The sequence below is a fragment of the Xiphophorus couchianus genome, chromosome 18 (assembly GCF_001444195.1).
Source record: "Xiphophorus couchianus chromosome 18, X_couchianus-1.0, whole genome shotgun sequence".
Taxonomy (NCBI): Eukaryota; Metazoa; Chordata; class Actinopteri; order Cyprinodontiformes; family Poeciliidae; genus Xiphophorus; species Xiphophorus couchianus.
Genome location: NC_040245.1, coordinates 21,478,872 through 21,492,153, shown reverse-complemented (window position 1 = coordinate 21,492,153; position 13,282 = coordinate 21,478,872). Strand labels below are relative to the sequence as shown.

The 13,282-nt window shown below is 39.0% G+C and overlaps 3 protein-coding genes across 9 annotated transcripts in view; 1 reads left to right on the top strand and 2 right to left on the bottom strand.

The window, feature by feature from the left end:
• The first annotated feature begins 288 nt into the window (after positions 1–288).
• On the top strand, positions 289–4,837 carry cep57 (centrosomal protein 57). Its single transcript, XM_027999755.1, has 11 exons — positions 289–627; positions 910–1,096; positions 1,250–1,438; positions 1,519–1,646; positions 1,739–1,867; positions 2,707–2,784; positions 2,899–2,994; positions 3,926–3,997; positions 4,105–4,328; positions 4,406–4,550; positions 4,630–4,837. The coding sequence occupies exons 1-11, from the start codon at positions 580–582 to the stop codon at positions 4,801–4,803; spliced, it is 1,470 nt and encodes a 489-aa protein (XP_027855556.1). The 5' UTR covers positions 289–579; the 3' UTR covers positions 4,804–4,837.
• Positions 4,838–4,875: 38 nt separating this feature from the next.
• Positions 4,876–9,670, bottom strand: LOC114133677 (uncharacterized). Its single transcript, XM_027999756.1, has 3 exons — positions 8,477–9,670; positions 7,406–7,613; positions 4,876–7,314 (listed from the first exon to the last, which is right to left on the bottom strand). The coding sequence occupies exons 1-3, from the start codon at positions 8,790–8,792 to the stop codon at positions 7,185–7,187; spliced, it is 654 nt and encodes a 217-aa protein (XP_027855557.1). The 5' UTR covers positions 8,793–9,670; the 3' UTR covers positions 4,876–7,184.
• A 1,973-nt stretch (positions 9,671–11,643) lies between these two features.
• Positions 11,644–13,282, bottom strand: part of dock10 (dedicator of cytokinesis 10) — a 73,406-nt gene continuing 71,767 nt past the window's right edge. For all 7 annotated transcript variants that reach the window (XM_028045626.1, XM_028045628.1, XM_028045623.1 and 4 more), the window contains 2 exons: positions 12,792–12,930; positions 11,644–12,387 (listed from right to left, as the gene is read on the bottom strand). In XM_028045626.1, the coding sequence (XP_027901427.1) occupies positions 12,340–12,387; positions 12,792–12,930 (187 nt within the window). In that variant the 3' untranslated portion in view covers positions 11,644–12,339. The remainder of the gene's footprint in view (positions 12,388–12,791; positions 12,931–13,282) is intronic.

Sequence of the window (13,282 nt, the reverse complement as noted above, 5' to 3'; positions counted from 1 at the left end):
CAAATAAATAAATTTAAATGCATTTAAAGCACGATGTGTAATTATGCAATACCTAAAATAATACAAAAACAACAGCATATAATAATAATAATAATAATAATAATAATAATAATAATAATACATTTATTAAAATCACATACACGCATTTACTACTGCTGCAAAACACGATATGAAATTTAATCCTATGCGCACTTACATTAATTCCTTAATTCGGTGAATCAAGTTCTAGGACTGCAGCGTTTTAAGGCATTATGTTACTGAGATGAAGTTGCCACTCACAAAATGGCGGAAGAACTGACGTACGTTTCTACGGGGCAACGCGAAGTCTATTGTCTACGTCTATGTTAGCCCTGCTGAGCGTCGCGTATAACGGGCCAACCCGGACTTGGTATCATTCGAACACCAAGGAGAGCCTACTGTTGTTTTTTCCCCCCACAATATATTTGCACAGAGAGGCTGTACAAAAAGCGGAGCTTGGCTAGCTTGTCATAATTAAAAAGGGCGTTGCTTGATCAAGTTTGAAATCAAATCTTATGGTTTACACCCTTAGCTTAGGCGGACAGCATCGGCTGGGCATCAATGGAGATACTTTCAAAAACACCCACAGCAGAATCCTATCGGCATAAGGTATTTCTACTCTTTTGTATCATTTAACTCGAAAGAATTTGAACTTATTCGTTGTCGGTTATATGTATTAGCCAAACTGCTAGCAGTGGTTGCTACATTCTCAAAACAGCTCCTTGCTAAGCTTAAAAGTCTATGTTTAAATAAACTTATTTTTAGTTAAGTCGTAAATATAAACGCTTATCGTACTTTTTTGTTATGTTCTTTTAATTGCAAGCTTTTATTAATTGAGAAATAGCGTCTCATTGACATTCTCAAGATGTTCTTGATCCTGTTTCTCTGCAGGCACCGCGTTCTTCTCCAGCACCTAGCAGGATGGTGTCTGACACTTTTTCCCTGTCGTCTTATAAAACCTATCCTGCTCATCGATATTCCATCAACGCTCCTGCACGTCACACGCCCCAAACATTCACTCAGGATTCATATCGTCCAGCATCACCCAGCAAAGCTCTTCCAGAGAGCAGCAGTGCAGGTAATTCGTGTGTGGACAAAAGTTTCCACTCAAGCAATGTGTCAGAGCTCCATGGTTACACGTGCAACATGATGCCACACTACTTGAATGTCTCAGCCGCAACAGCATCCTTTAATTCCTGCTGATTTTATTCTGTTAATTATACTATTGCAGCGATCTTATCTGCCTTGAGGAACCTCCAAGAGAAGATTAGGAGGCTGGAGTTTGAGAAAGAGCAGGCAGAGTTGAGCCTTTGCACTTTATTGAAGGACGGACGTCTGCAAAGTGACAGCCCTGCGCAGAGACTCCTCACTGATGAGGACATAGAAAGAAAAGCAAGTGAGCAGTCGAACTGTAACCAAGGTAAGAAATGACCTCCAAATAGAATTGAAGTTTTAAATTCTGTATGTTAACTCATTACATATTTTGTCCTTCATCTGCAGTGCTGATCACCCACCTTGCTGCTGCAGAGAATCGTTGTGAGAAGCTGGAAGGACAGTTGGAGCAGATGAAGAGGATGTTGCCCAGGACAGAAAGCACCAGCTTGCCCAATCAGGAGGTGAACTCAGAGGTATGGATGTCCTTGAAGAGTTGGGTAACACCTCATGCTTCGAAATGCACAAAACATTGTGACGCGAGCAAAGCTGTTTGTTGCCTTCGTAGGCTTTAACAGAAACACCTGGTACAGGTAGTCAGCAGCCTGATGGACTGAGCGAGCATGCTCAGTTGGAAAAGCTGGAAAAACTTGAGCAGGAATATCTCAGGCTGACTTGCACACAGAAAAATGCAGAGGTACGTACAAGGCACAGACATGTTTTTGTTGGGGGGGTTTTAAGCAAAATGTAGCTATTAAACATTTTTAGCGTCACAAGAAGGAACAGTGTTCAAATAAAAATTCAGAGATGCTTTATTGGCCCCAAAGGGAAATCTGTGATAATGATGAGAGTGGCGCAGAATAAAACCACTTCTGATTTCTTGCAATAACAGTCATAAAACTGGCTCATTTGAATTAAACCAGAATCAAAGATGAATAATTACTACATTCATAGATCTGTTTATTACCATTCAGTGATTTGGAGGCGACGGATGTCCTACTCCGACTCTGCCTCCCCAGAGACGTTGAATTCCTCCGCTTCTTGGCGATACCTGCACTCAGCCTTAGTTGTTTATGATTTGACTTACCCTGATTACATCACAAGATGGCACCATTGTTTGACCCACTTACTACAGACAAAACCTGCAACACTAATATTTATTAAAAGCTCTTTTTTTTTTTTACATAGAATGAACGCACATTAGTTCCATCTTTTTCAGACATGTAAGTGGTTTTATCATGTCAGTGACACTTTAAGCTAATGCATTGTCCCAGATCTAATTGGAAGGCTGTATTTTTAGCTATCTATGGCCACGGAAGAGTTCAGAGCACAACAAAATATCAACAAACCAACCACATTTTAAGTCAATGTCACAGAAATGCTTTTTGGAGTCTTATATTTTCAGATAGACTGGTAAAAAAAAAAGTAGTTTACAGTAACCATATATAAAATTTATCGCAGAGTGTTGGTGTCATATTATTATTGCAATATCGTTATTATCAGCAGCACAGTGATGATGATTGTTGTTGATTTCAGATGAAGATCTGTGCATTGGAAAGAAAGATAAACGAAGAGGAGCACCAGAGAAGGCTCATTCTGGATAAAGCCAATCAGGTAGAAAGACTTTATCTTCTTATTGTTTTTGAATTTTTATATTTTATTTTTAGCTGGGATTGATAAGTCGAAAGACTATTATTTTTATGCTTTCGTTTTGCTTGCAACCTTCAGCTACAGACAGGTATGGAAGCCAACAGAATGTTGCTGCAGTCCGTTTCTCCACGTTTATCCATCAGACAATTCAAAGAGAAGAAATCCAGCTCAAAGGTAACAACCTCTAATGGATGCCTCACGGTGTTTGGCATGTTTGCACTTCAAGAGAGTCACATTTCATTTTATTTACAGTTCATTCAGACCAACTGTAACATCAGTGGCATTGGAAATATTAAAGGTCTTGATGTTTAAATACATAAATACCAAACAGACATTTAAAAAACACACCCACACACACTTCACCACAATTTAACCATGTTGTATGTTGCACTACAGTCAGTGAAACACACCTTGCAGCTGAAACATGGACTCATTCAATTAAAAGCTATAAAACCTGCAGTATGCAGCTTTTATAAAACGTTTGTGTTTTTTTTTACATATTTGTTAAAATTGTCACCATGTAGTGACATACGAGACAGATAATCTGTGGAAAAAAAATCAGCTCCTTTGCTGCCTCCCAGTGCTACTATTGACATCTGCAGAAATGCACTGCTCCCAGTCAAAAACTACCATTCAAAGCCTGGAGGAAGATCTAAGTGTTGTCAATCAAGCTGGTGTACGCACTGTTCAATGTGCTAACAGCGGATAAACAACCTACCGTTGCATACAAATTGTTTATCCGCTGTCATCGGTGGCCTGAGCTATTCACTCTATCAGGAAAACGCTGTAGTGTAGCGGAGAGCAAGGGAGGGGAGTGTGAGCAGCATGTACACAGGCATGTGTAACAGCGCTAAGACCCGCCTCCTGGCTCTGATTAGTTGTTTCTATAGTTAGCACTGAGGGAAGACAGGGGAGCTCTATTTTTCTACAGATTATCAGTCTCATATAATACTGTCACAACAGTTGTAACAAATATGTAAAAAGCATTTTTTTAAAATAAAAGTTAGATGCTAAATCTTTAAAACATATGTTAAGTTGCTGTCATGATTTGTATCCTTCTTTCCCTCTTGTTTGCTAAATCATTGTTAAATTTTTTTTCCCACAGCAACCTTCTCCAAAATACACAGAGCCTCATTACAGACTGAGCCTAAGAGATATACCATTTGTCACTGGAACGGTACCATTTGCACTTGTACACTTCTGGTTGTGCCTTTTGAAACACAATGATAAATCCTCCTCACTCTCCCCCTCAGTGTTTATCTTTAAATCTCTTTCCGTTTCCAGTCGGTCGCCTGCAGCCACTCGGTCAGAGCCAACGTTCAGGCAGTCTTGTCCCTCCTGAAACGGCACCAGCCTCATCTCTGCAACAAACGCGTCCTGTCTCGCGACGCAGATCACTCTGAAACGAGCAGCCAGTCAGACGCTTCCTCCACGTCGTCGTCCACTTGCGGAGACGAGCTATCGGAGCTGCTAGAAGCCCTGCAGGACGAGCTGTGCCTCATCAGTTTGTGAGCAAGCTTGTAAATCTGCTCAATTTTGGAGTCCCGTTTGGTTAAATGCTAAGGCGCATCCTCGTCGCATACAGGGAGCACGGTGAGTTGATTAAGCAAATGGAAGGGAGCGCCTCTGAAGAGGAAAGGGGAGCGCTTCAGAGGGAGCAGGAGAGGCTACTGGTGAGAATGGAGAGTAAAGAAGAACAGATCAGTAAGCTCTGCAAGCATAAATTACAGGTGGGCCTTCGCAATAATTATCATTTTGCATCCATAGTGTGACAAAATCGGTGTATGAGTGTCTTTGTTTGTGCTCCAGATAAAGAAGTTAAGAAAGAAGGTGAAGTCTGGGAAGAACAGTCGAACTGGAGAAAGACTTGCCACCAGAGGGCGCTCTGAAGCATCAACTAAAGCTCAGCTAGTTGAGAGAAACAAGAAGAACCTGATGCTTCTGAAAGATATGAGAGCTTTGCAAAACTCTTTACAGATCTGAAACTCACTACAATATATTCATAACATAATCTGTTTATTGTTTTTGGTGCTATTCTTCTACGTCTGACTATTAGTTCTTACCTGAATCTGCCTCGTGCTGAAAACCCACTACACACAACAGGAAGATTCACTGCTTTCATCTTCTTTATGACATTATTGGTGCCTCGGCAGTCGGATTTTCTGAGTTCTTACTTAGTAATAGAACAAGGACATCGACTAAAGTCAAAAGTCCAACAAGGAAAGCCCAAGATCTTCAAGTAGCCGTCAGTTTAGTATCTGAAGTGGCTGCCATTCATATAGGATATCATGAAAGGTGCCTGTTACCAAATAATTTATGATTTTTAAATTACATGCCTTAGTTTGGGCTATGATCAGGTTGTTCTTTTTAAAATGTTTTATTGAAACAGAAATTTAATGTTTCCATTGAGCATCTTCTTCAACTTTCCACGCTCTGACCAGCAGAGGGTGGAAAAGTGTAGCGACGCACTTCCAGATTGATTTTTGATGTACAAGTTGAAGCAAACTAAGAGTGCTTTGATTTTTTTTTTTACATTTTCTTTAAACAGAGTATAAGATTGTATTATACATATGATACAATCTTGTATGTAGGTAGGTAGTATGTACGTACTACCTATGTACATATATATGTGTGTGTGTGTGTGTACGTACACATATATATGTGTATATATATATATATATATATATATATATATATATATATATATATATATACAGTTTCAGATATCAAAAAAATACCATTGCTCTTGTCTTCAATTAAATTCATAATTACTCCAAATTTATAAAGACGAGCTGGACATATCGTCCTCGTATATTAAATAAAACTATCAACATCAGCTCTCAGAAGACAACTAATCATTTTTAACTTTTTATTATACTTGGAGTACAGCTGTGGAAGACTTGCGATAATTTCTTCTAAGCATGTAGTCCTTAGCAAAAGTTGGATTTTTTTTGGATTTTTCCACTTGGATTTTCTTCACATTTTACAACCTGATCATGATTTTAGGATCAGTTATTATGCGATAGACCAAAAAACAGTAATTAGTATAACACGGTATACATAAGAACCTGAAGGAAATGAAAACCATGTTTCCATTTGCGCTGCTGTAAGTTTAAACCTTTTCACTTGAATTAATTTGTATTTCAGATTAAAAGGCGCTGAATACAGAAGTACGCCACACGTTTGAATGTTTTTTTTGTAAGATATTTTGAAACCAAGTCTCATTTTTCTTTCATTACACAATTATCTATGTCAATCTATTTAAATTCACCAAAATTTGTTGTCAAAGCGCAAAATGTGCTAAATTTGAAGGGGAATCAACTTTCAGTGATCTGCTGAACTTTGGAGCAAATGTAGCAGATCACTGACTTTGTTCCATTTACTCAGTCCAGCAGAATCAGCTGTAAACTGGTCTTTAACAGGTGCAACACTGAACTCTATACAAGACACTAGTTTGCTCATTCTGTTTTTGAGCTTGACAGTACAGCTTTACTTGTAACTCATTCACTAGACATCCCGAAAAATAACTATTTCCACTTGGGGAAAACGTTTACTTTTGTACCAGTGTTAATTTTGATTGTGTTTCATTTTGAACAATTAACTCTGTGCATTTAATAAAAACATGCTAGCGAATGTTTATCCCATTGCTGTGTAAAAGAGTTCACAAGAGGACACAGCTAGATTTTGTTTATGCAAAAGTTGACTACATAATTACATAAACCACGTTGCTGCTTATCAGGCAGTAAAAACTGATGTTTCATGTGTCATTTTTAGATTTTAATGAGGATGATGTGTGGTTGTGAGATATTGGGTAATGTTGCTAAATAAAACCTCCTGAATAGGACACATGTTGTTGGTGATACCTTTAATTCCCATTTTGCACAGGTTACAAATAAAATCCTCTTCAGGATGCCAGTTTGACTTGGGGTTGTGGATATGCATTTCAGCGTGCCTTGTAAAGAGAACAAGCGATGAATAAATAATGACTGTGACGTGACTCACACGGACAGAGTCAGCGAACACAGCTGAGTCTGATAAAGGCTGCCACATGTGTCGCCCTGAAACCACAGCCCGGACCGGGAGAGAAGTCCGGACACCTGATCCTCTGTTCAGAGAGGCCCGCGTCTCATCCCTGTTGACCAGGCATAGATTGCCATGGCCAAATGAAAAGAACACCTGTAATCAGAGACTCCGGTTTCTTGGTCAGGTGTGATAAAAATCGGTCTGCTTTCTTACTCATTAAGAGCCCAATCTAAATTGACCTAGTTAGGAGGGAAGAAAAAACTCAGATGAGGATGCTAAGTTCCAGTTTAGATCTTCAACCTGTTCCAATAATATGTCCGAAGTCTTTTTAACATTTTCTCTCAGGACTCAGTCTCGGCTATGGATGCCAGACCGGTGATTTTGGGCTCCTCTCGGTGTTTGGTCAGAACGGGTCGACTGGTGTAAATGTCATCAACGGGGAGAAGGAAGGTTACAGTTTTTACCTTGGCCCTAAAGGGAAAACCAAATGATAGGAATGATTCCACCTCAGTCGGAACACGGTCAGCAATTAAACGCCACACCTTAAAGAACGTCTTTGTACCTGTTTTTATGGACGTACTCCTGCAATGAGTGGCGGTTGTTGGCTTTCTCTGCTTCTCCAAACACATCGCTGTCATGCTGGATTTCTTCATGAAGTCTAGCCCATCCTGAGTTACTCTGCCTGTTCTTGTCGATTCTTCCCTCTCTCACTGTCAACCCGGAGAGGCCGGAGCTCGTGGAGTACCTTCGCACAGTCATGGCAGTGCTTTCTAGAAAGAAAACGAGTGAAACTAAACCTTTTAAAATGTATCCAGTTGCTCTTAATTTCACATCATTAGTTATTTAGTAATAAAACAATAATTTTGTTTTATTACAAAATGATTTATGACTAATATTCTTTAGTCATGAATATTGTGAACATGTCTAACTTAATAAGAAAAATGCATCTTAGGTAAAAACAAAATGTTTTGATAAAGTTGTGTGGTAGTTTAATCTAAATAAAAATCATCCAAGGTGGTCATGATAATTTAGGAGGAAGAATTCAATATATGAATGCTTGTATTCTGTAGGGAGAATTGATGGGATCATGGATGGAGCTAAATATGGGGCATCCCTGAAGGAAACTTGTTATGCTGCAAAAGACAACTTGAAGTTTCTCTTTTATCAGGATTTCAACCACTAGAATTTAGAGTAACGGATTAGATCAAATCATATTCATGTCTTAGGATGGTCCAGGCCTAAATTCATTTGTATTAATTTATTTACTTTAGTGAATTTTCCTTAAGAAAAAAAAATACTTGGTGTGCTAAATTAGTCAATGTCCGGCCCAAAAATAATAATATAATAATAATAAGTAAGTACTGACAAGACCCCATTGCTGACCCAATCAGCAATGGGTTTTTTTCCCAAGTTGTCTGTTATGTGTACACAATATTTGTCTGTCACTTATTTTCAGTTAGATATATAGAGAGAATCTCTGGTCAGATAGACAAAACAATGAAGCCAAAGCCTAATCTCATGATTATTATTTCTAATAGTTACTACTACTACTACTAATTATTATTATTATTATTATAGCTGAATTGTATTAAATAATATACTGTTTTGCGTATTTCTGCACACTTGCTCTTACCTTTATACTGTCCCTCCAGGACTGGCGCAGACGCATTCCGTCTCAGGTTCCCATAGGGGTTTTCCAGTATCGCGGGTTGCTCCGTTCCAGCGCTGGTGTCTCCTGCCGTCCCTGAATGCTGACCACCACAGTCCCCCCGCAGCTCTCGGTTTTCCGCTTCCAACTTCTTGATTTCGTCGCGCATCTCCATGATGACCTGCGCCAGGCTGCGGCTGCTCTCCATGGTGCTGCTGCTGCGCTGCCAGTACCAGGGCTTCCCGAAGACCGGAGGAGGGTCGTGCCGGAAGGGCTCGCCTTGCTGCTGCGGGTTTATCATGCTGCCGCCAGGAGACTTATGCGGTTCCTCCAGATGAGCGTCTCTCCAGGTCCTCTCTGTGTGCGTGTCTCAATCTCAGTTCGGATCTTAATGTGGGCCGATTATGTCGCCTTTCACCACTTATACAGCTGAAAGAGCTCCAGTGATCAGCCAGCACCGCACAGGGGTTCTTTTATTTATGAGCACAGGAGTCTAGTTTCATGAAAGCCAAGATAGGGGTCGGAAATGAAATGTGCTCTTCACAATAGCTTTAATTGGAGACCAGTGGCGCCCCCAAGAGGGGGGCACTGGAAAAAAGTGCTGACCATCCCACTGGGCCCCCCGGAGAATCATGTTCAGCTCAAACACATACAGTACATAGGCCTACGTCTTCTTCAATCAGTACATACATGTAAAAACCTAGTAATTATTTTTATGTTAGTTGTGCCACCCTAAAATTTTTAGTGGCTTGTCCTGACCAAAATAGAAAAGAAAGATTCTGGAGTGGCATTATTGGAGACGAATATGAACCCAAGCCAGAAGAGTTTGCTGCTTTTCTAGTTGGTTGCTATGCTTGTTTGTTTATCATCAAATAGTGCATTTCAGGAGGCACCTCTGTTATAGGCTATAGTCAGAACAAATTAGGAGGAGAATTTGGAAGCAGAAGGACAAGATTTTTCAAAGATTTTTTAAAAATAAAAATAAGAAAAATGTTTTGAGTGATTGGATTCATCACATCCATCCAAGCTCCCTGTGAAATCACCTAATAAATTGCAATTTATTGAGTGGCTATTATCCATTAATTGAAACTGTAATGAAGAAGTCACCTAATGAATTATAATTTCAGGGTCATGACAACCAAAAACACATCAGGGAAACCGGTCAGAGTTGATGGGAAGATGAATGGAGCTAAACAGAGGAATGTCCTTGAAGAAATTATTATTATTAATAGAATTATTTTTTTAAAGAAAATTGAAAATCATTCGTCATTTCCATTCAGTTCCCAATTATTCTCTACTTCGTGTTGATCTATCACAGCGGCCTGTAATCTGGGGCTCCAGATCCAAACTCTCAATGTCTCTTCATATATATAAATGATAAAGAACCAATTTTTTTAAAAAATCTAGATAAGAAATGCAGGGGTTTTTTGCCTTTGCTGAAAAGTGCTATTTTTGAAGGTTGGAAACATAAAATCTCAATAAAATATTTAAACGTTTGTGGTTGTTTTGTAACAAATTTAAAAACATTGAAGTCATACGAACAATTCTGAAGTAATCCCTACAGAGCAGACTTCACCACCGTATTTTGATATCATACTAGAGAAACAAAAATTATAAATGACTGTAGCAAATGTTCAATCTGAACCTATCAAAGTCCAGGCTACCAGGAGCAAGACAGACACCAACAAACCAGTCTGCGGAGGAGAGAAACCCAACCAACCCACAATTTTAGACTTACAAAATAGGCTGCAGGAGGGATGAGACGAGAAGGACAATCTTGTAAAGAAGATGCGTCAAAGGAGATTGGTGCAACTCTATCATCTACTTCATCTCAGATGCTCAACAGACCGAGGGTGAGGAGGCGGAGATATAAATGTGTCAGCTGTCTTATCAGACAGCGATAGAAACCGAGGCCCCGAGTCCCAAGGCTGCCTGTTATCAACAGCATTATGATCAGGGCCACTTAACCTCTTTCTATGTGCAGTGTCCAAACCTCAGGCTTAGCATCAATAAGTAAACAACTGCTCTACTTTTCTTTCTCTCTGCATGGTCAGTAATTATACCCAACAATTGGGGGGGAGGAGGCGGGAACTGACATTAGATCCCATGGAAACTGTTCTCTGCGGGAGTGCAAGGTAACGCTTAATGTCATTTCACTTTCAGTGAAGCCTCAACTTCTGTTCGCGGTGGCAAAATCACTTCGACGCAACTTTCTGCTCTACCTCACTTATTTTACTATTTAGAATCAAAAACTCAAGCAAGGGAACAGAAATGAAACCGAGAGAAAATCTTTTGCAATCCTAATTTGCCAAACACAGGACAAAAAACCAATAAAATAACTCTTCAACTTAACTTGGATTTCTAAAATATATAATAAACTAGGTTAAAGAGAATGAGTTTCATTTTTAGCTTAACTGTCCATGAAATATAATCAGGTTTAAAACGAAAAAAAAAAAAGTGAAAAATAACCTCACCATGTCTAATGTAGAGTTTAAATTGGCTGAAAATGTGACAAAGTCAACATATAGGGGCAAAACTGTGTAAATAATACCTGTCAAAAAGCTTAAAACAACAAAAGATTTATCAGACAAGGGCAACATACACCAGCATATCAGAGGATAATAAGAAGGTTAATTAAAACTCTAACGCTCCCTGTTAAAAAGAGAACTACAGGAAAAAGAGCATTCCCTTAAAATCATTAACACTTATGGATACTAAAAGGCAGAATTAGAACAAGATGTCACATTATTAGCAGCATTATTTAGTATAAGGCACAGACTTAGTCTGAAAAGATTTATCTTATTAAACATTACTGAAATCAATATATTAAATTGACTGTATTGTATCAAGATGAGTTGCAGGATGACCAACAGGGATCCTGCCTTTGCAACACCCAGATATTAGGTAAAGACAGTAGTGAAATGAATCAACACTCATTTTAACATTAACAATTTTTTATTCAAATCTCATACATAAAACTTTTAGTCGTTTTTTTTGTTTGTTTGTCTGTTTTAAATTCAGCTAAACAAATATTAATATACTGTATACTTTATAAAAGGAGACATTTCAAACATTTTTTTAAATAGTAATACTTCTTATTTACAATTTAAAACATGAAATAATAACTGTAACAATGCCATTTCAATTATAAAAATGTTACAAAACATGTTTCTTCTTTTTTTTGTTGTTGTTGCTTGTTTTCTTGTTTCTGTTTGAAAATTGGCACGGTGATATCCGTTCAGAATGTTTCAAGGATACAAAGTAGCAATGTGGAGCTGCTCTACATTCAGATAGTAGCTGGGGTTCTGTATAATACCTCAGATTCTTAGGACCTGCATTCAAATCCGCTTTTGTTTTTCACATTAGTCTTCTTTAGATAGTTTGAAATACGTTGGGATTCCATACGTAAACAAAAATGTAAAAGCCGTGCATGAGAAATGCACCAGAAATGCACCTCCGTCTCAGTAAGGTCACCGTATTCTAAAGGGCAAAGGGGCGTTGGGAGAGAAGGCGCACGTGTGTGTGTGAACAAATACATTGTACGTTTGTCAGTTTATATTAAGTCAGCTGGCAGGGCGGGACAATCTGTACCAAACCAACACAAACAGTAGCTAACAGTCCAGGAGCCTGGCCTCTTTTGCAGACAGTCTAAATTCAACAATGGGACTACAGACTACCACAACCACGGTCTACACACTTCTTCTCTTTTCTTGTCTTTTCTCTAAAAACACGCCAGTCACAGTTCCACTAATCTGCCGCTTCAAGCAGCAGCAAAAACAAGATCACGATCAAAAACAATCAAATGAGCAACGCTGAGGCTCAAACTGGCACAAGGAATTTCTGACTGTTCAGTAGGTGCTGTGTCGCTCCGTTCCAGGTTGTCTTGTGTGAGGAATCTAGACAAGGGCAAGAAAAGAAAGCTCGAGTTGGAACAAGAAAATCTGCGTTTCCATGCTAGCGCTTTGACTGATTCGACAGGTAATTCAATAAGCATGAAGCGAGGTGGCTTATGAGTGGTGACATGGCATAGCAGTTTTTAGAAGGAGTGGACAGAGAGGAGGCACTGAAGGCAACAGCATTTGTCAAGCTACAAAAGTTGGGGGGGGAAAGAAGGCAGAAAAAGCTGCAGTTTAAACAAAAAGTCCATGAAGTCCATGAAAATGCAGAATGTTTGATAAAAAGTAATGCAAATTAAAAGATGCAGTGCAAATGCAATCGAAATAAAGAAGCAAAACCTATGCAGAATAGGCACAAGATGGTAACAAAGTCAGCGGAGCTATGTCTCGTTGTGATGTGAGACCTGTTCATTCATGATGCCCGACAACTCAGTGAGCATGTCCCGGTAGTGAGCCCTCATCTCCTCCTGGTACTCCAGCTGGTCCTCCTTGATGAGGCGCTCATTCACGTCCAAAGCCTGACCGCAGGCTTCTGCAAACTGCCTGCAGAAAACAAATCAAGGAGTAGCTTCTCAAGTGCATCTCATTTGGCTTATCAGCAAATGATAACGTAAATGAGCATGGATGATAGCATGTTATTCAATTGTAAAACTGTCTAATTTTAGCATTTTATCCCTATTGTGACTATAATACCTAACTTTAGATAATAAAAATTAGACATACTAATACTAGAATGTTTGTTAAAGTTAGCATTTCATAATAGGTTGTGATTTTGTGACTTGCTTGTTATGATTAGTAATTTCAGATCCCATGTAGTCGATTAAGACCAAAGTTTTAGATTTCAAAATTCAGAACTTTTCTAGAGTCAAGTTCTGTCTACATTAACACCAAATAC

Bases quoted from the DNA above. Each gene is read 5' to 3' on its own strand.
- cep57 (XM_027999755.1), top strand. From the start codon at position 580: ATGGAGATACTTTCAAAAACACCCACAGCAGAATCCTATCGGCATAAG. The intron at 628-909 runs GTATTTCTACTC...GTTTCTCTGCAG, and splicing joins CAGAATCCTATCGGCATAAG to GCACCGCGTTCTTCTCCAGC. The intron at 4,551-4,629 runs GTGGGCCTTCGC...TTTGTGCTCCAG, and splicing joins TCTGCAAGCATAAATTACAG to ATAAAGAAGTTAAGAAAGAA.
- LOC114133677 (XM_027999756.1), bottom strand. From the start codon at position 8,792: ATGATAAACCCGCAGCAGCAAGGCGAGCCCTTCCGGCACGACCCTCCT. The intron at 7,614-8,476 runs GTAAGAGCAAGT...TTTTCTTTCTAG, and splicing joins CCTGGAGGGACAGTATAAAG to AAAGCACTGCCATGACTGTG. The intron at 7,315-7,405 runs GTACAAAGACGT...TTTTCCCTTTAG, and splicing joins GAGTACGTCCATAAAAACAG to GGCCAAGGTAAAAACTGTAA.